A 22,560-nucleotide genomic window follows, 5' to 3' on the forward strand; every position below is an offset into this window, starting at 1 on the left:
TTATGGGTGTTTTGTATATGGATCGGCAGTCAAAACAGTACTACAGCGCCTGGATAGATACAGTCAAGGGCCCTGAGATTGTGTGTGGGTGTCTTCAGGATGACACCTGTTGAGGCATTGCAGGTGGATGGTGGGGAACTGCCACTGAGAATAAGGTGGGACTAACTTGGCTTAGTGTACTGGGCGAGGTTGAAATGGAGTTCAGAAGGACATCCTGTGGTCATGGCAACTGGGGAATGCTGGGAGTGAGGAGTGGGGTTAAGCAGAGGGCGTACGGGTGGACAATTGGGCAGAAGATGGTTGAATATGGACTGGGGGAGAGAGAGAGAGGGTCGGCAATAGCATTGGGGAACGTTCCTCTGTTGCTTTTTCCGAAACCAAGTGTAGACGTGGACATGATTGAGGGCAGGAGAGAATGGGGTGAGGACGTGAGAGATATATAGAGACTATATATATTTAGTTTTTTAAGGATATATACAGATGGTTGAACGGATCCAGTCAGTGGAAGAGTGGGGGCAGGGGTGTATATCCCAGATTTCAATGTTAGAGCATGTAAGTGGTTAACTGATTATGTGTCAGTGTGTGCGGCCGAGTTGATGGCCATGATTATAGGTTTGAGATGGGTGAAGGAGGTGAAACCACTCAGAGCGGTGATCTGTTCCGATTTGGCTGCAGTGTCGAGTAGTGAGCTGAGTGGGGATAGATATTCAGGTCCTTGATCCAGGAAAAAGGCTTGATCTTTGGCAAAGGAAGTGGGATGCTAGCAGTAAGGGGAGGGAATTATATTGCATGCACCAATCAGTAATGAAAGAAGTGGGGAATATGGGAAGTAGGAGAGAGGAAGTTGTGTGTAGTAGATTACAGTTTGGGCACACAGATTCGAAAGCTAGGTTGTGGATGATAGGGAGACATGAAACAGGTCTGTGTGATGAGTGGAGCATGTCTGAAGTAGATAGGGAGAGATTCTGTGAAAGGGTTTGAAAGGCTGCACGGGGTTTGGGTGTTGTAGTGGAAGGAGGGAAGTGGATTTCAGGGCTCTATTTCACTTTCTTAAAGGAACAGGACTAATGAAGCGAATTTAATGAAGGTTGGCTGTGACTGGCCTGACACTCCAGTACAGTAGGTGGCGCTGTAGACACCTTAAACGTTGGATGCGATCTGCCAACCCAATCCCAAAGAAGAACCCCCCTAGCAAAAGTAACGTTTACCGCAAATGACTTTTATTTTGATGAAACATTATCTATGACCAGGGGAAGTAATTACATCACACGCTCGTCGACCCAAAAATATTTTGAGTCACACACATTTTCATAAACATCGTGCTTTTGAAGTTGAATGCTGTGGTATTTTGATATCCCTTAAATGTAGAAATTGCCTTTTGACGACGAGGAAAGACAACAAAAAGTCTACAGCGATGGCTGCAACAGTTGTAAGTTTATCTTCTAGCTATCTAACTACAATAAGCTAACCTCGTGTTCTTTATTGTAGTTACGTTTTTAGTCGTTGGGTTATATATTTGTAGACGCATAGCTACACTACAAACCCTACATGTGAACAGCGGTGTACTGATCACAAAAGCCACTGGGGCAGCCAACGAGATTGGACAGTGAAACTGGGTTTGAACCAATGAATTATATATACACCATTGGTTAGAACCAGCAACACTGTCAGTTATGATATACTTTGTCCCTGAGGGGTAATTTACATTTTAGTCATTTAGCAGACGCTCTTAGCCAGAGCGACTTACAGTAGCGAATGCATACATTTCATACATCTTTTTTCGTACTGGTCCATCGTGGGAATCGAACCCACAACCCTGGCGTTGCAAACACCATGCTCTACCAACTGAGCCACACGGGACCACATAACAGAGTGCTGCTGCTTCCACATAAATTCATAGAATCAATTGATACAGCGTACACCCCCATCCCTCCCCACCCACACAAAAAGTAAATAAATTCATGCCAGGCAAGGCTGCAGTTTCACATGGTGAAGGCCTACAGGCACTGGAACGGCCACCTACCTACAGGCCTTCATCATGGTGAACTGCCACCCACCTACCTACAGGCCTTCATCAGTGAACTGCCACCCACCTACCTACAGGCCTTCATCATGGTGAACTGCCACCCACCTACCTACAGGCCTTCATCATGGTGAACTGCCACCCACCTACCTACAGGCCTTCATCATGAACTGCCACCCACCTACCTACAGGCCTTCATCATGAACTGCCACCTACCTACAGGCCTTCATCATGAACTGCCACCTACCTACAGGCCTTCATCATGAACTGCCACCTAGTGACAGCCTTACAGCGCAAGCGCACTATTACCACCTGTGCCATCATTTTAATTAGACCTGAGGATGACTGGTCTCCCTGTAACCCAGGGGTGGGCAACCATCAAGTCATTTCAAAATTCAGCAGAGTCAAAATCAATTTGTGGGCCAAAAAAAGTCCCATTATAATTTACTAGTCTATCTAGTTTTAGACATTCAAGAGTGGCCTGGAGTTTTGACTGAATGTGCTCGCTGGCTGTACATTGCCCTCCCTTGCTGTAACACAGCGGCAGGATCGCTGTGGTCTGACTCAGATTCTATTGAAGTAAATGATTTCTAGAATTACATTTTATCTGACTATTCCCCCCCCAAAAAAAATCTAAGGCATATCTCTATTGACCAAGTTGTCAATGGCTGTCATTCAATCACACCTCTTGTCCCTTCTCTAGGATTTCAGGACCCACGTTGATGCGTCATGCAGGTATTCAGAGGAGTTTACCAACATATATTATGACTGCATGGACAAGAAAAGAAGGGTAGGTACTGAACCATACTGGTTACACAGGTACAAACACCTCCCTTGGTGTCCCTACTTTGGAAAACACTTCTTTGTGGGTTCCTTAAAAAAAAAAAAAATCTGTAGATAAACAGTTGGCTATCTTTCCCCAGAACTTGATGCGGCTCTACCTGGACAAAGCGACCCTGGTTTGGAACGGGAATGCTGTGTCAGGGCAGGCTGCTCTCGGAGAGTTCTTTGAGTCACTTCCCTCCAGCGAGTTCAGTATCCAGACTCTGGACTGTCAGCCAGTGCACGGTGAGATTCTTTCCCACAATTAGAATTTTCAAAACTGGGATTTATTCAGTTACAATGTAAACAATGATTGACTCATTGCATTATACATTCAATTAAAACATGGGGAAAATGTTTAATGGAGGTAAATAGACCCATAAAATATAGAAAGATTATAACATTGACGCTAAAGAGCATGTACTTCTCTATATGATATCACTTAGAAATACTTTGATTTATCCACCATTTGGCAATTACACTAATCCTGTTTTTTGATAAGCTTGGATTCATTGAGATGTTAAATTGACCTTGCTGCCTAAAAATTTATAATACTGACATTTGCAACCCAAAATGTATAGTAGTCCAACTTTTGCCTCTTTCCACCATCCTGAAAACACAATGTGATCTTGCGTGAGCAGGTTTGTGGAAAGAGGCCAATACCATTTTCCCATACAGAACAGGCAACCCAGGGCCAGACCACGCTGCTGGTGGTGACGGCAGGACAGGTGAAGTTTGACGGTCAAAAGCAGCGCTACTTCAATCAGAACTTCCTCCTCACAGCCCAGTCCTCACCCACCAGTGACCAGCCTGTCTGGAAGATTGCCAGTGACTGTTTCCGCTTCCAGGACTGGAATAGCTGAGGGCTACTTTAATCTACTTTCAGGGTCGTATTCATTTGGGCACACAATAGCAAAACAAATTTCAACGGGCTACAATGACAAGTTTGACGAGTACAACCCTGCTTTAAGATTTAGTTGGTAAATCTGCTACAGCCCACTTTCTTCAAAGTTATTGTATGTTAATGAAGGTACTCTTGTAATAAAAATAAAGACTTAAGCACAAAGTAGTCAAATACAAAACATTTTTATTCACCACAATGTCCTTTAAAGCATGTGACCCCCAGAACTGAATAAGTAACCATTTTTCACACAGTAGTTAGAGAAAGAAAATGGACTCCTAAATGTTAATTAGGCCTTTTTGTTATGAGGATACTAATATTTTCACATTGCTTTGAGTATTCAGGTAAAAATAGTCTATCCTCCTGGCCAAATAATCTATTAAATAGCTGCTATTTTAAGTTTCCTGAGTGACGTTTGGTGCGACAAAAGCAAAACAATACAACATTTTTGGGAAAAAACGAATTGTTAAAGTCAATGCTTATTTAGTCTTAAAATATACCTTGGCTTTTCTAAAGCAATGGATGGCTAACATGCTTCTAAATAAATATAACCAAACTTGAACAGACACTGGGAAGTGAGAGCAGGGAAAGGCACAGTAATGTCAATACTGCCATCTTACCACTAGAGGGCAGTACAACTGTCTCAACTACATAACATGAGAAATAGATGGACTGAGGAACAAAGTATTTACAGAACACACAGCGAGAAATACATCCGTTACAAAACGGGTACAAAGAGCTTAGGCTGGAATGGCAGGTAAGCGTTGACTGTTTCCCTTTCCGCAATGTTCCATTTGTTTGTCGGTGAAAGTAGTGGAGTTTTCTATAAACACATTTCTATAAATGCTGGATCAGCTTCAAGTTTGATTTCCCAATAAATAATTTACCATCTACAGTTCAGACTCAGTGTCTTCTAATGACAACAATTGGAGGGCAGAACTGGACGTGCTTGAGTGCAATGTTTTTTTACAAGTACATTATTAGCACAAATAACTGTCTAATAGGGATATTCTTTACACACACACTAAGAACAGTAGCCTGGGTATCGAACAGTTTCTGTTGAACAACACTACAGCTGCATCCCAAATTACACCCTATTCCCTTTACAGTGCACTACTTTTGACCAGAGCACATAGGACTCTGGTCAGAAGTAGTGTACGACGTAGGGAATAGGGAGCCACAAGACAACAAAGTAAGCTGAAGCAGAAACATGACTGGCACCGACTGAGGCTACATAAACTAACAGCAGACTGTTGGCGACTTTGGCTTAGGTCAGGAGTAGCCAACCCTACTCCTGAACAGCTACACAGTGTGGATGCTTTTGCTCCAGCCCTACTCTAACTAACACCAAATTCAACTAATTGGCTGCTTGTAACCAAGACCTTGATTAGCTGAAATCAAATGTGATACAGCAGGGCTGAGCAAAGGACTGCACACCCTGCATCTCAAGGCTTGCACCCCAAATGGAACCCTATTCCCTATATAGTGCACTACTTTTGACCAGAGGCCTATGGGCATTAGATGAAGTTGTAGGTCATTACATTACGGTCTCCCATACATCCTCTCTATGTGCTGGAGATAGTGGTTCTTTAACTCTTTTCTCTTCAGCTTGAAGGCATCAGTCACCAGTCCTGTCTCAGGGGTCCAGGGCTCTGGGCTGAGGTGGACCTTGACTGGGATCTCAAACCTCTGGAGTTTAACTAGGAGGGAGAAGGAAGGGGAGGTAAAGAGAGTGAAAGGTCATTACAAAATCTGTTTTCCATTAACTTGTCCATTTCTTTTTTTGTCAACATTTTTGAAGTTTGCATAGAAACTTGTTGCAACAATTGTCTGCCATGATGCATTTCCCTTAATGTCACACCTATAAAAACAGTTGTCAAATACAAATGTGGTTAAAGTGTTTCAATTATCCTATTAGGCAAATTGGCATTCATAAAGTGGCAACATCCTGTGTAGAACCCCCACAAAACCTAGCGGTCAAACAGTGAAATGGTTCCAAGCCTTCATTTTTCCTAAAGGGGATTTTAGAAACACTTAATAAGGGCTGTGTTTTGTGTAGACTTACACGGTTATCAAAACGTCACACCAGGGTAACGCTCTCTCGGACAAGGTGACTATCTATATTCTTTATGATAGCCACATTAGCATTACAATTTTGGGGGGATAAATACAGGCTACTATATTAAGTCACCTTGTCCTAGAGATTCAGTTCTCAAAATGTCCTCCCAGGGTAAGCCTACACGAAACACAGCCCTTGTTTTAATTGTTTCTAAAATCCCATGTGGAAAAACGATTGGAACCATTTCCCCGTTTGACCGCTAGGTTATGGGTATTATGACTCATACTGTGGTACTCGATGCCCTGCCCACCTATCTTTAACATCTCAGGGACCCTGAAAAAAAAATCAGCATGGCTAGAATGCAAGAATTGACTAATATTTGCCATATTCTAATACAGTAATTCTCATGTGCCTACTTACACCGTGGCTATAACTTGCACTCACGCAGGCCTAGCTGGTCCGAAACAATTTGATGGTGAAACTTGAAATTGCAGTGTGAAGCAATTCAGGCATTCTTGAAAGTCAAGAAACACATTGTTGAAGAAATAGATTTTTCAAGCAGTAGGCATTTAGAATGAAATAAGTTGTGCTTTAAACGGTCAGTGACGTTTAAGATGAAGGAGGACACTTTCAGGAGCATGGCCTTATTTCTATTACAGCATATTGGATGACTCATTCATATTCCATTCACCCAGTTCAATGTAACATTGATAGGTTTAGGCTACTACATGACTCTTATTTTCCCTATACCCTGCACACTGGTCAAGAGAAATTTGAGGCAACAGTGACATTCAATATCACATTGCACACTCTTGCCTGCATCTAGCTGATCTAGGATGTAATCATTAGTCCAACAGTTGCAAACGAGAGTTATTGGACAAATTCAGGTCATGTTTATCCCCGTTTTGTTACGTTTGCGTCCCTTTATGAAAAGTCTTAACAGAATTCGTGGAATGAATACACCCTTGATCACTCAAATGCAGTTCACTTTCATAGCAGCCATGTTATATTCCTTCTATGCGCTCCTCTCCTCCTTCACTTGAGGACTTCAATGCACAGCAGCTGTATGTGACCAGGCGGAAAAAAACCGTTCCAAGCCAAACCGCTACACACAACCTACATCGTTGTCACCATAGTATTGTTGACAATGTGCATGCTGCTGAAGTGGCATTGGAGGGCCAGTAGGAGGCACCCTTTCCTCTGGTAAAAAATAATTATATCCCAATGCACCAGGGCAGTGATTCGGGACTTTAACCGGGTGTCCTGACTCTCTGTGGTCACTAAAGATGCCATGGCATTTATCGGAAGAGAAGTAGGGGTGTTAACCCTGCTGTCCTGACTGAATTCCCAATCTGGCCCTCATACCGTCAGTCATCTTATCTTCCCCAGCTTACAATTGGTTCATTCATCCCCCTCTGCCCTGTAACTATTCCCAGGTCATTGCTGTAAATTAAAACGTTTTTTTTTTAGCTAAAGTAACATAGTCAGCTAATAGAGCTAACATGTTAGTAAACCCACTACAATCATGCAGTAACGTTAGTGTACAGTCAGTAAGCGGTTGCACCGGCGGGCCCCAGTGGCAATAGATTGGTATTACTAAAAACTTACCTTGACTTGGAAGATTCCCAGTGTTGTGTTGGATAGTCATAGACAGCTAACATATCATCCCTCTGTTTGAGCAGGGTGTTTCAGTGGGCTAAACTAAAAAATCTAAAAAAATCTTTATTTAACTAGACAAGTCAGTTAAGAACAAATTCTTATTTTCAATGACGGCCTAGGAACAGTGGGTTAACTGCCTTGTTCAGGGGCAGAACGACAGATTTTGTACCTTGTCAGCTCGGGGATTCTATCTTGCAACCTTTCGGTTACTAGTCAAATGCTCTAACCACTAGGCTAGAGCTAGCTAAGTAAGTGAAAGAAGCTTATGCTTTCAGTACTAGATTCATTCTCTGATCCTTTGATTGGGTGGACAACATGTCAGTTCATGCTGCCAGTGCTCTGATAACTTCCGGAGGATGACCTCCAGCCCGTCATAATTAATGTGTAAGTCTATGGAATGGGGAGAGAACCATGAGACTCCTAGGTTTTGTATTGAAGTCAATGTACCCAGAGGAGGACAGAAGCTAGCTGTCCACCAGCTACACCATGGTGCTACCCTACAGAGTGCTGTTGATGCTACTGTAGACCTTCATTGCCAAATATATGTGTGTTAATCAATTGTTTGGTGACGTGATTATATTTAGTATAGTTTTATCTAAAGGATAACTTTAAATGTTATACAATTTTCATTTTTATGAAATTCACTGAGGATGGTCCTCCCCTTCCTCCACTGAGCAGCCTCGACTGGTGTACTCAGTATGTATCCTGCCATCATAATTTATTAGAAAAACAGTTTCATTTGTCACAATAAAACAAGTTCGACAATAAAAATCTGTTCTTTAGAAAATGTATCCATTATACACCGCAACCTTTTTTTGACATTGTCGCATGAACCTAGGTCGCTGGAAACCTGCCCAGTGAGACGAAAGCAACCCGAACATCTAAATCTAATGGACATCAGGGTTGTGTTCACTAGACCAAACATAAGAAAACAGACTGAAACCTTTCCCAATAAGAAACCCTTGTTTATGTTGCCAAACGGTATGGCCTAATGAATAGGACCCAGGGGTTCTTACTTGAAGTGGCCACCTCTTTGATCTCCTTCAGCACCTCCTTCTCCATGGCAGGGTGAGTGCACACCTCCTCCCAGCTCCCCTCCACTCCCCTCTGTCTAGCCAGCTTAGTCAACATCTTCTGGTTGGGTACCACAACACTGATCACATAGTTCTGCTCACTGCAGGGGTTAGAGGTAAGAATGGATCCAATGTCAGAGTTCATGGGTTAGAAGCACCCCTATAGACTGAGAACTGGAGTTACATGTTGCCAGTAAGCACAGATCTAAGACCAGTTCACACTCTGCAAATGTAAACCACAACCACTAGAGGCTGAGAGGTAAAACTGGGCTAGGGCTCACCTGTTAGCGTAAGCACAGATGTTGTCGATGAGGGAGCAGTTCTTCAGAGCAGCTTCTACTTTCCCCAGAGAGACGTATTCCCCAGCCTGGAGCTTCACTAGGTCCTTCTTACGGTCTAACGAACAATAACACACACACACAATGCAAGATATTGCTTTAAATTAATTTACAGATGCTTTTCATTTTTTAATATTTGGCCACTAGATTAGAACGTATATGCCAATGATGGAGAAGGAGAAAAATCCTCCAACGCACACCCATTCCACACCCACATTACACACCCACTATCTGCAGACATCCGTCAGGGTGGATCTCTCCTATGTCTCCTGTACAGAACCACCTCTGACCCTTCTCGTCCACAAAGTAGTCCTGGCCGTTACTCTCGTTCCTATAGTAACCCATAGTGATGTTAGGCCCTCCAATCAGAATCTCCCCTCGGGGGTGAGGTTTGTCCTGATTGGTGTAGCCTCCCTCCAGCCAGTCCCTGAGTCGGATCTCACAGCAGATGACAGGAGCTCCAACTCTACCCGTGCTGTTGTCTGCCACTGGACAGGGGGAATAGAGGAAACAACCTTTAGTTATGCAGTTAAAGCAAAGGCTTTCCATACTACCCGCCCTCCTCACTCCATACCCTCCCGGGGCGCCGAAGACGTGGATGTTGATTAAGGCAGCCCCCTGCACCTCTCTGATTCAGAGGGGTTGGGTTAAATGCTGAAGACACATTTCAGTTGGACAACTGACTAGGTACCCCCTTCCCCTTACCCTCGGTGATAGTGCCAGCTCCACAGGTTTCGGTCAGTCCGTACCCCTGGCCCACAGGACAGCAGAAACATATGTTCATAAACCTCTGTGTGGCGGAGGAAAGCGGAGCACCTCCAGACAACATCAGCCTCACCCTGCCGCCCAGCAACTTGCGCACCTTACTGAACAGCAGCCTAGACACACAGAAAACTGTAAACACACTAATACACTAACTTAAAGTACTTCTGTTTAATGTATGATTCCCTATCTGGATACATGTGTTGTTATTCTAGGTGATTTACACTGAATCATTTAACATGCGAATAATACTTATTCTCCAGGTTAATGTGATCGTCAGAAAACACATTTTACTACATATCACATGTTAGTAAGGTATAAAGTGTTGTTACACGTTGCAGAGAGGAGCATCGTAACCCCTCTTGACCTGCTCCAGTTTGTAGTTGTATCCCAGGTTGAACAGCGTCCTCTGAATGTAACTCATCTCCCCAACCTTACTCATCACATTCTTATTGATGCGGTCCAGGATTTCCTGTTCAAACAAACAAACAACCGGTACAGTAGACCACAGAGCAATATGTGTTGTCTTACCGGTACAGCAGAACACAGAGCAATATGTGTTGTCTTACCGGTACAGCAGAACACAGAGCAATATGTGTTGTCTTACCGGTACAGCAGAACACAGAGCAATACGTGTTGTGACAAAAAAAAATGACTAGGTTGTTATAATACTGTTTATGCATCAAATAAGGGTTGATGAGCACCCTCTCATGTGTCTTTGGTTTGAGCTGACAATTGATTGACTTGGTGATAGAACTAACAGCTGGCATTCCATAGACAGGATGTGGAGTGGTTGTAACTGGGACAGAGAGGAGTAGAACAAAGGCCACAATGGTTCTTAGACATCCTGGCATCTGAGAAATTAGGCCAGGGTCGGGAGTTAAGATAACACCAGGTGCAGATAAAGACAGAATGAGCCCAGGGTGGCTTATGATGCCCCTTGATCTTCATGACTAAGCATTTTAGTAATCCTATATAAGATGTCTGTTTTTTCATTATTAGTTAGGCTCTCAGCCTAACAGTCAAGACTGTTGGGCTGACGGTTTCATTATTGCAATAATTAAATCGATATTAAATAAAGATGATTGTTCAAAGAAATGACCAAGTCTCTCTCAGTACTGAATTTCCACGACAGTCGTCTTACCGGTACAGCAGCCATTAGAGTTGGTTTCAGCACAGAGCTGTCTCCTCTACTTCCTCTCTTTATCTTAGTGGACTAGAGAGAGAGGAGAGGACATCAACATAGGACTGGATGAAGAGGCTTAAAATATCTTCAGTGACAGTATGGAGACAGAATAACAGGGGAACCACTGATTAAATCAAGCGTTCATTACCTGGTCAGAGAGTGTCTGAGGGGAGGAGTAACCGATGGGACAGCCGTACGCCATGCAAGAGATTTCTGCTGTCATTTCCAAAACATGGGCCAGAGGCAGGTAGGCTATGTAGGTGTCTTTAGGCCTGAGGGAGAACATGGTTAGCATTAGGGTCAGAGGTTTAAGGGCAGGTAGGCTATTTAGGAGTCTTTTGGACCGAGAACAGCTACATTATAATACTGCATGGGGTCAGGGATTTGAGTAAGGTTTTTAGAGAGCAGGTATGTTATGTATGTGAAGTTAGGTCAGGGGCAAAGAACAGGGTTAGGAATACAGTTAGAGCAGGGGTTCTCAAAGTGGGGTCTGCGGACAGGTATACGGTACCAGTCAAACATTAGGATACCAACTCATTCAAGGGTTTTTCTTTATTGTTACTATTTTCTACATTGTAGAATAATAGTGAAGACATCAAAACTATGAAATAACATACGGAATCATGTATTAACCAGAAGAAATAAAAAGTTTTAGACAAATCAAAATATATTTTATATTTTTGAAAGTAGCCACCCTTTGCCTTGACAGCTTTGCACACTCTTGGCATAAATGTTATTTTATTTAACCAGGTAGGCTAGTTGAGAACAAGTTCTCATTTGCAACTGCGACCTGGCCAAGATAAAGCATAGCAATTCGACGCATACAACAGTTACACATTGTTACGTTCCCCAGTTTCTGTGTTGTGGTTTGTGTATTTTCATGTATGCATTTCAGGAAATGGCTTCCTGAAATTCTCTCCAAGCAGCTGATTGGTCGGCCCCTATTGCTGATTGGAGAGCTGACCCCGCCCCTGGACGCAGCTGTCTCCAATTACCAACTCCTTCTGAAGCTATATAAGCCAGTGTTCTGTTCCTCAGAAGGCAGAGGATTGCTGAGACAGAAGGCTGATGGATCAGCAATGATGGGAAGTTTGAGAGCACTCGATTTAATCTAAACAGTAAACAAAAAAGTTTTGACCTTAACCCGTTCGGCAATTTCATTGGTCTAATGAAAGCTTCATGCCGCCAAAAAAACTGAGTACCTCACAGAATGTGTTTTTTTTTAAGAAAAAAAAATTGAAAGTGGGAAAAATCCATATATTAGCCACGTCATTGTTTAAGCCGCGAGGTTCAAAGTCTGGGGAAAAAAGTTGCGGCTTATAGTCCGGAATTTACGGTACGTGTGTTATTCTGTTTCATTTGTTCCCAGGGGGGAAGGGGAAGGCACCTAGGGAGTGCTTAGGCAAGAGGCCCACGGGCATACATAACCCATAGTAGTTTACCATCTATGCACACTAGGAAAGACCTGGGCGGACCATCCCGTCTTTTGGTTAGTGCACCAGGTGGTGCTAGTTAAGTAGTGGGTAGGCAGGTAAGGTAGGAAAGGGGGCTTGGATATTTACTTTCTTTGGTTCCGTCCAGCCCCTTTTCCCCAAAAATTACCGTGCGACGGAATAAATTCCCTGTAAACGGTAATTCTCTGCCTTTTGTCATCCTTACTCACACCTACAGTCCATACCGTTTTCACACCACGGAGAGTTGAGTTGTAGCAGGGTGTTGCGTTCCCTCTTACTACAGGCGTGCGTAACACACATGGAATAAACAAAACATAGTCAATACAGTAGAAAACAAAAAGTCTATATACAGTGAGTGCAAATGAGGTGAGATAAGGGAGTTATGGCAATAAATAGGCCATGGTGGCGAAGTAATTACAATATAGCAATTAAACACTGGAATGGTAGATGTGCAGAAGATGAATGTGCAAGTAGAGATAGTGGGGTGCAAAGGAGCAAGATAAATAAATACAGTATGGGGATGAGGTAGATAGCCCATCTATGTACAGGTGCAGTGATCTGTGAGCTGCTCTGACAGCTGGTGCTTAAAGCTAGTGAGGGAGATATGAGTCTCCAGCTAATTAAAAAAAATAAAAAAAATTGCAGTTTGTTCCAGTCATTGGCAGCAGAGAACTGGAAGGAAAGGCGGCCAAAAGAGGAATTGGTTTTGGGGGTTACCAGTGAAATATACCTGCTGTAGTGCGTGCTGCAGGTGAGTGCTGCTATGGTGACCAGTGAACTGAGATAAGGCGGGGCTTTACCTAGCAAAGACTTGTAGATGACCTGGAGCCAGTGGGTTTGGTGACAAGTATGAAGCAAGGGCCAGCGTACAGGTCGCAGTGGTGGGTAGTATATGGGGCTTTGGTGACAAAACGGATGGCACTGTGATAGCAAATTGGATGCAGTCTGAGTAGAGTGTTGGAGGCTATTTTTTAAATGACATCGCCGAAGTCGAGGATCAGTAGGATGGTCAGTTTTACGAGGGTGTTTGGCAGCATGCGTGAAGGATGCTTTGTTGCAAAATAGGAAGCCAATTCTAGATTTATCTTTGGATTGGAGATGCTTAATGTGGGTCTGGAAAGAGAGTTTATAGTCTAACCAGACACCTAGGTATTTGTAGTTGTCCACATATTCTAGGTCAAAACCGTCCAGAGTAGTGATGCTGGACGGGCGGGCAGGTGCAGGCAGCGATCAGTTGAAGAGCATGTATTTAGTTTTACTTGCATTTAAGAGCAGTTGGAGGCCATGGAAGGAGAGTTGTATGGCATTGAAGCTCGTCTGGAGGTTAGTTAGCACAGTGTCCAAAGAAGGGACAGAAGTATATAGAATGTTGTCGTCTGCGTATAGGTGGATCAGAGACCCACCAGCAGCAAGAGCGACATTGATGTATACAGAGAAGAGTCAGCCCAGGAATTGAACCCTGTGGCACACCCCATAGAGACTGCCAGAGGTCCGGACAACAGACCCTCCAATTTAACACACTGAACTATCAGAGAAGTAGTTGGTGAACCAGGCGATGCAGTCATTTGAGAAACCAAGGCTGTTGAGTCTGCCGATAAGAATATGCAACACTGTTGATGACAACGATGCAGTTGTCACTTTGCTTCTTAATATATATCAACTAGCATTCTATAATTACACTAGCTTGTTTCTTACATCTGCAAACAGCTAGTTTGTCTAGTCTTAGCAAGTTGTTCCTAAATCTTGTTAGCCGCTAATGCTAATCGCTAGCTAATAAAATGTACTGAGTAAGAGCAAGCGTAATTAGCTTTACAGCCTGATAATACCAGTGATTGTGTAGACCTAAATCAGCATGTTTGTGCAACAGTGTCTTCTAAATTGAAGAGGTAAACGCAAAGCAAGAATTTGTTAGCTACATGAAGTAGCTAAGAGAAAACATTAGGTGTTTCCTAGGGGACCCTATATCGACACATTAGTTCCTACCCTGTCACAATAACTGCTCCCTGGCATTTTCATTCGTTGTCATATTAAAAGTGCCCAGTATTATATTCTAACTATATAATTACAATAGAAATTCTATTCCCATGATTCCAACAGTTAACCCAAGTGTATTGCTCTAAATCGCAAGTCCAATTGCAACATTTGGTTAAAAATAAGGCCCAGATTACTTGCCCATATCATGCAGCCCTACATGGCAGCAAGGAAATGATCTAAAATGCAGAAATGGAAAATTATTACTTTTTTGGGGTTGAAGTTGAACAGTATAAAACAATCAGAATGGAGAAAGACCCGTTGAAATCACTTAGAATATATGTTTTCCCACCCTAGGGTCATGCACTACTCACAAAACAAATGTAGAAATTGTATTATTAAAAAAACATAAGTCATACCGTCAATTTTTTTTCAAAACACTATGATATAATATTTTGGTCATGTCGCCCAGCCCTAAGTGGGACTACCATTTGTTTTTCAACAGGACAATGACCCAACACACCTCCAGACTGTGTAAGGGCTATTTGACCAAGGAGAGTGATGGAGTGCTGCATCAGATGACCTGGCCTCCACAATCAACCGACCTCAACTCAATTGAGATGGTTTGGGATGAGTTGGACCGCAAAGTGAAGGAAAAGCAGCCAAAAGGTGCTCAGGATATGTGGGAACTCCTTCAAGACTGTTGGAAAAGCATTCCAGGTGAAGCTGGTTGAGAGAATGCCAAAGCAAAGCTGTCATCAAGGAAAAGGGTGGCTATTTGAAGAACCTAATTTAGATTTTTTTAAACACTTTTTTGGTTACTACGTTATTTCATAGTTTTGATGTCTTTATTATTGTAGAAAAGTTCGAAAATTGTAAAAATAAAGAAAAATCCTTGAACGAGAACATGTCCAAACTTTTGACGAGTACATTTTTTTGTCGTTGAAATGAACAATTAATTTTGTCTCAGGGATCCGTGGAATAAGTTAAGAGTGTGTAATACAATAATATTAATCTAGAATGTATGTTCTTAACCCTGGGCTACATGGGCCTAGGAGGCTCACAGGGATATTGGTATCCACAGTACTCCAATTAAATATTGTTGTTTTCCTCCATAAGTGCAGTGTAATTTAAAAACTGCAAAGTTCTCTGCCTAATGAAAAAATGTGTAGAATTGCAGGATATTAGCTTTAAAGCGGCAACAACAAAAATAATCTGTCCCATGACAAAATCTTTAGAATTAGAGGAATTTCGCTTGAAAACTGCTAAATGTTCTCGCCAAGTCCAAGAGGCGTTCCTTCCCAGGGCCCGATACGTGGTTCGTTCGGCCATGCACTGCCGATATTATAGTAAAACTCCTTGTATGCCATTTTTTATCTCACTCGAGTTGTGTTGTGATTATGAGGGGGTCCCTGATATGCTATCAAAAAGAGTTTGAGAACCCCCGAGTTATGGGTTAAGGGGGTGCCTCAGAAGGCAGGGAGGGAGAGAGCCCATTCTCCCAACGTAAAACTACTAAACCCAACTGTCACTCACCCCAGGCCAGGGATGCGTTCACACTGTCCGGTCATTCCAGCAGTGAGGTTGCTGTGGACGACCATGACTCCTTTGGGTCTGCCTGTAGAACCACTGGTGTACATCACTACAGCCAGGTCTGATGGCTGAGGACTCACCACCGGCTTAGCCACTGTAACAGAGACATTGGTTGGTTTAACAGGTCTCACTTCACTGTAACAGACACAGCCATTGGTTCAACAGCTCTTACACACCAGATTTGGTCAAATAAGATAGTTAGTTGAATCAAGTGTTTTAGTGCTGGTATGGACCAAAACCATGCTCTAACATTACTTGTCATTTCCATAGCGTTTCTCATGCAGAACTCTGGTGTTACTCACAGTTGTCAGGCTGTGACCCCAGCTCCTGTACTGATGCCATGCTGTGGATGGTGAGACCAGGTGGGTATCCCTCTGTACTGACCCTCCTCTGGTCTACAGAGATGATGTGTTTCAGCTTGGGGACCTGAGAGAGAACACCCTATGACGAATAGAGGGAGGAGAAAAGTTAATTTAGCTAGTAGAAAGGCATCCCTGTCTGTGACCCCACTCTTCGAGGGCTTCTCTGGGGAAGTTTGGATATGTAAAAAACCTACTTCCAATTCAGACACGTGACTTAGCTACAGTTGGCAAATAGTCTCAGACAATTGCAACACATATGTAAGACTAAAAATGGAGGCTAGTTGACACATACGTTTACTACGGAGTGTACAAACATTAGGAACACCTTCCTAATGTTGAGTTGCATCCTCCCTTTAACCCTCAGAACAGCCTCAATTCAGCCGGACATGGACTCTACAAGGTGTTGAAAGCGTTGGTTCTAGCTCACCTTCAGTTTGGTCTCCAGTAGTTCTGTGCTGGTGATGAGGTGTGTGACTCCTGTCTCTTTCAGTCCAAACGCCACCGCCTCCTCTCCCAGTGTCGCATAGAACGTCACCACTGTGTAAACACAGAGCAATGTCAATGCACTTTGGACATTGTGTTACGGTCATTTTCTACCTCTTATTCTTGCACAATACTTCCTGGACTGATTGGGAATTTGGCACATTCTTGAATGATGTACATCCTAATTCTGTTAATTGGGTACATGACAGGGTACTGAACTGACGGGGTACTCTGAATTTGTTATGTGCTGACCTGAACAAAATGTATTCCCATGTTAGTGTACAAAAGGCATTCTAATATAATACAATGTACCTCTATTTAAAGAGGTCTTTATATGTTATAGATATCCCAACACCAGGCCAACATGACTATGATTAATCAAACTTTCTGGAAAGAAAGCCCTGTTGCTGTTTAGTTGGCTAAATCTGGTCATGTTGAGCCTTCCATCTCCTCCCAGAACACACCCTATTCCTTATGTAGTGCACTACTTCAGGTAAAAAGTAGTGCACTACGTAGGTAGGGAATAGAGTGCCATTTGGGAAAAAGCCCCAGGGTACAGTACTCACATGGGAAGTTGTATCTGAAGCAGGCCTGAGCAGAGATCATCCACTCAGCTCTCGTCTCACAGAAGATGGCAACCATACTCTTAGGCTGCTGGCCCAGTGCTGCCAACCCACTGCCCAAGTAACTCACTACAGAGTCTACCTGCTGGTAGGACAGCCAGCAGTACTCCCCCAGAATCAGCTGCAAGAGAGGAGACAATGTCACCTGTTCATCGATTTTAATTTTTGTAATTTGGCAGGCGCTCTTCTCCTATTTGAATACAGGAAGAGTGTGCCTCCTTGTTTATTTTAGGTCAGCTAGAGCTGGGTGAAGATAATGTGTTGCGAAGAGGCAGCTTTATGTATACATATGTAGCTTCATTTGAACTGAGCACAACAATAGGCATTTGTGGCACACGTGTGTAGCATTAACGCCTCGTTCAAATGCTAGTCGGAACTAAGAAACTGACATTTCTAACTGGTTGTAGTTATACACGTGCCACGTTCAACCAGTTAGCAAATCGGAAAATTTCAGAGTTCCGACTAGCGCGTATACGCGGCATTACGACAGCCGTATGTAGCATTACGACAGGCGTATGTAGCATTACGACCTTTACATTTTAGTCATTTAGCAGATGCTCTTATCCAGAGCAACTTACAGGAGCACTATGGCAGGCGTACGTAGCACTATGGCAGGCGTATGCATGTAGGTTACCTTCTTAAAGACTTTTCCGCTGGGCTGGGGCTCATTCTCCTCACTCAGTACCTCTCTTGTCCCTAGACAGTCAGAGTCCCCAAAGCGCTGTACGGCTTGCTGGAACAGTTTGTCCAGCGTGTCTTTCCCAGGGAAGTCTTCTGTGGCCAAGCTCTGGAAGCGGTCTACACAGCGGTACGGCCCCTCGGAGAGGCCGGAGGTGGAGCGAGCCTTGACCCGTGTGGCCTGGGTTCTCTTCTCCCCAGCCCTGGTGAGGTAGTACCAGGGCAGGAAGGACAGGAGGGAGTACAGCCACACCACGAGGTGGAGGGGCAGGAGGAGCAGGGAGTGGAGCTCTGATTGGTGGAGACCCATATTGGGGGGGGGTTAAATGTCAGGTAAAACCGGAGAGGAGATGAGCCTTATCGATGCCGAGGATCCAGAGACAAGTAGGGGCTTAATTTAGGCTGATGCCGTCTGGTTCCAAGTCCACTCAATCCAAACAGAGTAAGCCTAATGTTGGAACACAATAAAAGGTATTAATATATGTGAGGAAAAAGGGTAAGTGAAAACAAACAGAGCAGTGATGGTCAGGTTGGATCTATCAATAACATCATTAGGATTCTCTTGTCTACTTGTTCTAGACCGCTTGTCATTTTGACAAGAGGGTTTCTACACCGAATGGTAGTTTACTACTACAGTATGTCACATGCCGGAGGCTTCATTATCCCATTCAACATTATATTTTCCTGAACCCCTTACTCTAACCCTAACTCTTAAGCCTAAAATAGCCTTTTTATAAGTGAGAACCGGCTAAATGTTCTCACTTCTCTGATTTTTGGTTGATTTACGGTTTTGCGCTGACTTTTGGTACTCACAAGTATGGTCAAATGTGTATAGACACACACGGCACCTCTCTCCCAGTGCTGGCTCTTGCTCCCTAGGTTAGCTGTCCTATGTGAAGACAGGGTGCAGCCAGAGTGTGGAAACGAACTTTGCCTTCACTCCTCCAATGCCTGAACTACCTCTCCCTGTGAAGAACAACCAACTACTGTGCTCTGGGTCCTCATATAGGCTACTCCGGCTGTGTCTTATTAACTAGCTTCCTTTCCTTGAGTCCTCTCCATGATCACTGATCTGGTAGAGTAGGGCAGGACAGGTGGTAGCAAAGCGGTGGGAACACACCCAGTATACTCTCCTGAAGGAGATGAGGAGAAGAAGCCACGACAGTGTTGAGACCCAGCCCCAGTAGCCAGTTGACTCACTGACCAATGTCCACAGCTCAGCCAACTGAAGATGGAGCCAGTCTCGACCAATGATATCTTCCCAGCTCACCCCACGATGAGCTGATCAGGGTCAGAGTACTGGGGTACTCCTGGTCACGCTGACTGCTCTTTAAGCCATCATAACTGGCAAAAACAACAAACCTGGATAGCATCCTTTGACTGGACTATACACTGACAAGTGGACTGGAGAGACACAGACACAGAGCTGAAGTCACAGTGTTGTTGCCATACACAGAAGTCATGATCTAAATGTGGACAAGATGATTTTCCTTCATCTTATGAATCCAGGCTAGGCATGAGACTAGGCGATCTATTTATATGGGTCGTGATATCATGTGACGCAGCCATCATACAGCAGCAGGCAACGGGTGGGTATAATTTGTGGAACGTTCGACCAGGAATCTGTTCCAAAAACTTAATAAAGAACAATTTTGACAACAAACAACGAATACAAAGTAGCATGATGACCTAACTAACTAGCTGCCGAATAGACATCAACTCACCACGTAGCTTATTCTTAATGTTTGTCATTAGGCTACCAGAGTGAGGACAGACATTTTTCAGGAATAAACGTGGTGAGTGAAAAACGTATTGAAATAAGCCCACTCCCTACCCGGTATCTTATTCTGTTGCTATACAACTTTGTATGCGTTGTTTGGTGGCAACCTTATGTTTATGTTAGTTTCCTGTTGGAACGTTCCACAAAGTATACCCACCCACAAACATCATTTGGTTAAAAAAAAGTTGCCACCTGATTGCAGTCAAATTTGCACATCAACAGAGAACACAACTTTGCTCTACTCAGGTGCAATTCAACGCTGCTTTCTGCGAGTAGGCCAGGCTGTTGGTAAACCGAAAACATAAACGACTGAAAGTGACACTGCTTAGTGTTCAAATTCCCAAATTTGACAGACAGCCCAGAGGGCCACACGCATTACAAGAACTAGTTTCAGTTCACTGACGTTGCAAGTAAACATATTTTGATCTTCAAAATAGACATTCTACGTGCTTTCATTTTAGCAGTCGACTATGTTAGAGATGAATGCAGACAGATATTTATATTGACCATTTAAATTAGCCTCAATTATCTACATACGGATTACATTGTAAATAAGATTACAGCAGCCAGCTAGCAATTGACACCCATTTACCTGGCAAGCTCACAACATTCTTACCTTCAGCAGCCAAACCCGATCAGTCGATCTCTCTTGCCGGAAAGAATTGACCGAAAGTTACCTTTTTGTGATCTCCGCCAGAAAGGGAACCCGGAAACAATACGTCATCTGATTCCATATTTCTGGGCCAATGAGCTGTCGAAGAGGGATTCTTACTTTTAGGTTCTTCTTTAAATTAGTTTCATTATTGAATTTATCTAACTTTAGGTTATTCAATTACTTGGAATGTAAGTGGTATACCGTTGGTTGCATGATTGAAAAGCGAGGTAATGTCAAACATTAATTGTATCATGTTTGTTCTGAAAGCAGTGGACAACTTTGTATCCGAAGTACATTTCTGCAACAAACTCAATGGGCATTCATTCACATACATTTTATAATGTTTGTTTAAATGACGACCAGTGTAAAAAGTACACCACTTTTTATTAGCTACAGACAGGAGTACATACATCTTAATAGCCTGTGTCTCTTTACAGTGCATTTCATTGTTAGCTTTTGTTGTGCCATTACCAGGACATGAAAAACATTATGCAAGAAAAAAAACATGTTTTTTGGGGGATTGTGCTATCTCATCTGAGAGAAAGCAGTGTCCCAATGTCAACGTGAAGAGTAGTGGATCTTTCCTTCGGGTCATTCTTCTTCGATGGGTTTTAACGGCGGTTGGCATCCAATGTTAATGGTGCATTAACCAGCCTTCGGGTCATTTCTTCCCTTCCACCATGATGATGTGGTAGCCAAACTTGGTCTTGACGGGGGGGTCTGTGTAAATGGGTTTGTCCATGGTGCTGTTGGGTAGGGCGAAGGCAGCGTCCTGGAAGGGTCCGGTCATAGACCCTCTTATCATCCAGCCCAGATCACCCTGTCACAACCAGGATAACACTACAGTCAATATTGCCACAGTCACACAAAGGCTAAAACATAAGTCAGACACTGTTGCAAAATTTTTTGCAATGGAAACAATTCACAACAAAATGGGAAATTCGTATCTATTGGACAGATTCAGGTATGTCACTCCCATTTCATTGCTTTTACGTCTGTCTGGTTCCCAGAGTAAACGGTTTCCGTTGCAAAAAGTTTTGCAACAGACCAAAATGTTCCACAACAGTCTGCGACTAATGAATATTCCCCCGGTTCTCTCACCCAAACAACAATATTGAAAAACTGTAGACAGCAAGTCAGAGGATGCCATCCAGTGGACCTTTTAGGTACTAGCAGACAGCACCCTATACATGATAAACCAATAGGTTCATGTATGTTCGTTGGTGCATGGGAACTGCTCTCTTACCCCTTGTCTGGCTTTGTCTTCACTGTACTGTGAAGCCACTTCACTGAAGCGAACCCCAGCCTTCAGTTTCTCCATCGCCTCCATACATTTACCATGTTTTTCACACAGGATATGTCTGACCTGGGGAATACGTTAAAACAGCATAGTCAGTCAATTTAACTAGCTGTCTATACTTACATAAGAACACGAACACAGACAGTGTAGCTAAAGACTATATGGTGTAGCATTGCATAGAGTAGCTAACATAGCTAGCCACCTTAACAGAAGTGCCTCCTTTAATCGTCTTCTCTTCCTTTTTTTCTTTGTCTCCACCCCCTGCAGCAGCTCCACCTGAATGATAACATTCAACATAATAACATGACTTACATGGAGATATCTAACGTTTCCTGGCTGCTTACTAATTTCCACTGAACTGCACACAGGCTGTGTTGTACAGTTGGCTAGCTAGTTAGCATGTTTCTCAATCCAACATGCTTTGTCGATTTAGTGAAGAATAAACAGACCTTTGCCTCCCTTGGCACCTTTCCCTGTCTCCTTGCCACCTTTCCCTGCCTCCTTGCCACCTTTCCCCTTAGGTGGCATTCTTGAAAATACCCTTTACTGAAAATGAATTGGACAACTGGAAAGAGAACTGCCAGCTACCACAAGGCAAGCTTGTCTTCTTCTTCGGTGGGGTTTATCGGCGGTTGACATCTAACGATATGGTGCATTACCTCCACCTACTGTACTGGAGTGTGGGCCAGAGACACGGATATGCTCAAACCTACCTTGCCAGCCCGGTTGCTCTTAAAAAAGATACAATATTTTAGACTATATCTAATGACGGAAAGTCTGTTCAATCCAAGATTACAACCAAAAGGACTACAGCATTACCACAAAAATAGAGGAGGCA

The 22,560-nt window shown here is 43.3% G+C and overlaps 3 protein-coding genes across 4 annotated transcripts; 1 reads left to right on the forward strand and 2 right to left on the reverse strand.

The window, feature by feature from the left end:
• Positions 1-1,162: 1,162 nt before the first annotated feature.
• Positions 1,163-4,641, forward strand: nxt2 (nuclear transport factor 2-like export factor 2). Its single transcript, XM_014198808.2, has 4 exons — positions 1,163-1,429; positions 2,727-2,813; positions 2,947-3,091; positions 3,524-4,641. The coding sequence occupies exons 1-4, from the start codon at positions 1,415-1,417 to the stop codon at positions 3,706-3,708; spliced, it is 432 nt and encodes a 143-aa protein (XP_014054283.1). The 5' UTR covers positions 1,163-1,414; the 3' UTR covers positions 3,709-4,641.
• LOC106604299 (long-chain-fatty-acid--CoA ligase 4) lies at positions 3,916-20,490 on the reverse strand. Of its 2 annotated transcripts, none has more exons than XM_014198806.2 (14): positions 20,384-20,490; positions 17,944-18,435; positions 17,253-17,430; positions 16,631-16,740; positions 16,144-16,282; positions 15,785-15,935; positions 10,972-11,095; positions 10,782-10,853; positions 9,970-10,109; positions 9,581-9,753; positions 9,100-9,363; positions 8,819-8,933; positions 8,481-8,638; positions 3,916-5,446 (listed from the first exon to the last, which is right to left on the reverse strand). In XM_014198806.2, exons 2-14 carry the CDS (start codon positions 18,295-18,297, stop codon positions 5,289-5,291), a joined length of 2,136 nt encoding a protein of 711 aa, XP_014054281.1. In that variant the 5' UTR covers positions 18,298-18,435; positions 20,384-20,490; the 3' UTR covers positions 3,916-5,288. The 2 variants fall into 2 exon arrangements, with proteins under 2 accessions (XP_014054281.1, XP_014054282.1); XM_014198807.2 differs by lacking the exon at positions 20,384-20,490 and adding an exon at positions 18,801-19,059.
• Positions 20,491-20,789: 299 nt separating this feature from the next.
• pin4 (protein (peptidylprolyl cis/trans isomerase) NIMA-interacting, 4 (parvulin)) lies at positions 20,790-22,381 on the reverse strand. The gene is made up of 4 exons (XM_014198804.2): positions 22,172-22,381; positions 21,925-21,998; positions 21,669-21,788; positions 20,790-21,242 (listed from the first exon to the last, which is right to left on the reverse strand). The coding sequence occupies exons 1-4, from the start codon at positions 22,248-22,250 to the stop codon at positions 21,084-21,086; spliced, it is 432 nt and encodes a 143-aa protein (XP_014054279.1). The 5' UTR covers positions 22,251-22,381; the 3' UTR covers positions 20,790-21,083.
• Positions 22,382-22,560: the final 179 nt, after the last annotated feature.

Source organism: Salmo salar, chromosome ssa05, assembly GCF_905237065.1.
Source record: "Salmo salar chromosome ssa05, Ssal_v3.1, whole genome shotgun sequence".
NCBI classification, from domain to species: Eukaryota; Metazoa; Chordata; class Actinopteri; order Salmoniformes; family Salmonidae; genus Salmo; species Salmo salar.

Coding starts and splice junctions, on each gene's coding strand:
- nxt2 (XM_014198808.2), top strand. Junction 2,814..2,946: donor GCATGGACAAGAAAAGAAGG/GTAGGTACTGAA, acceptor ATCTTTCCCCAG/AACTTGATGCGGCTCTACCT. Junction 3,092..3,523: donor GGACTGTCAGCCAGTGCACG/GTGAGATTCTTT, acceptor TTTCCCATACAG/AACAGGCAACCCAGGGCCAG.
- LOC106604299 (XM_014198806.2), bottom strand. CDS start 18,297: ATGGGTCTCCACCAATCAGAGCTCCACTCCCTGCTCCTCCTGCCCCTC. Junction 11,096..15,784: donor GAACGCATCCCTGGCCTGGG/GTGAGTGACAGT, acceptor GTTCTCCCTCAG/GCCTAAAGACACCTACATAG. Junction 10,854..10,971: donor CTCAGACACTCTCTGACCAG/GTAATGAACGCT, acceptor CTCTCTCTCTAG/TCCACTAAGATAAAGAGAGG.
- pin4 (XM_014198804.2), bottom strand. CDS start 22,250: ATGCCACCTAAGGGGAAAGGTGGCAAGGAGGCAGGGAAAGGTGGCAAG. Junction 21,789..21,924: donor AAGGAGGCACTTCTGTTAAG/GTGGCTAGCTAT, acceptor CGTATTCCCCAG/GTCAGACATATCCTGTGTGA. Junction 21,243..21,668: donor AAGACAAAGCCAGACAAGGG/GTAAGAGAGCAG, acceptor TGGTTGTGACAG/GGTGATCTGGGCTGGATGAT.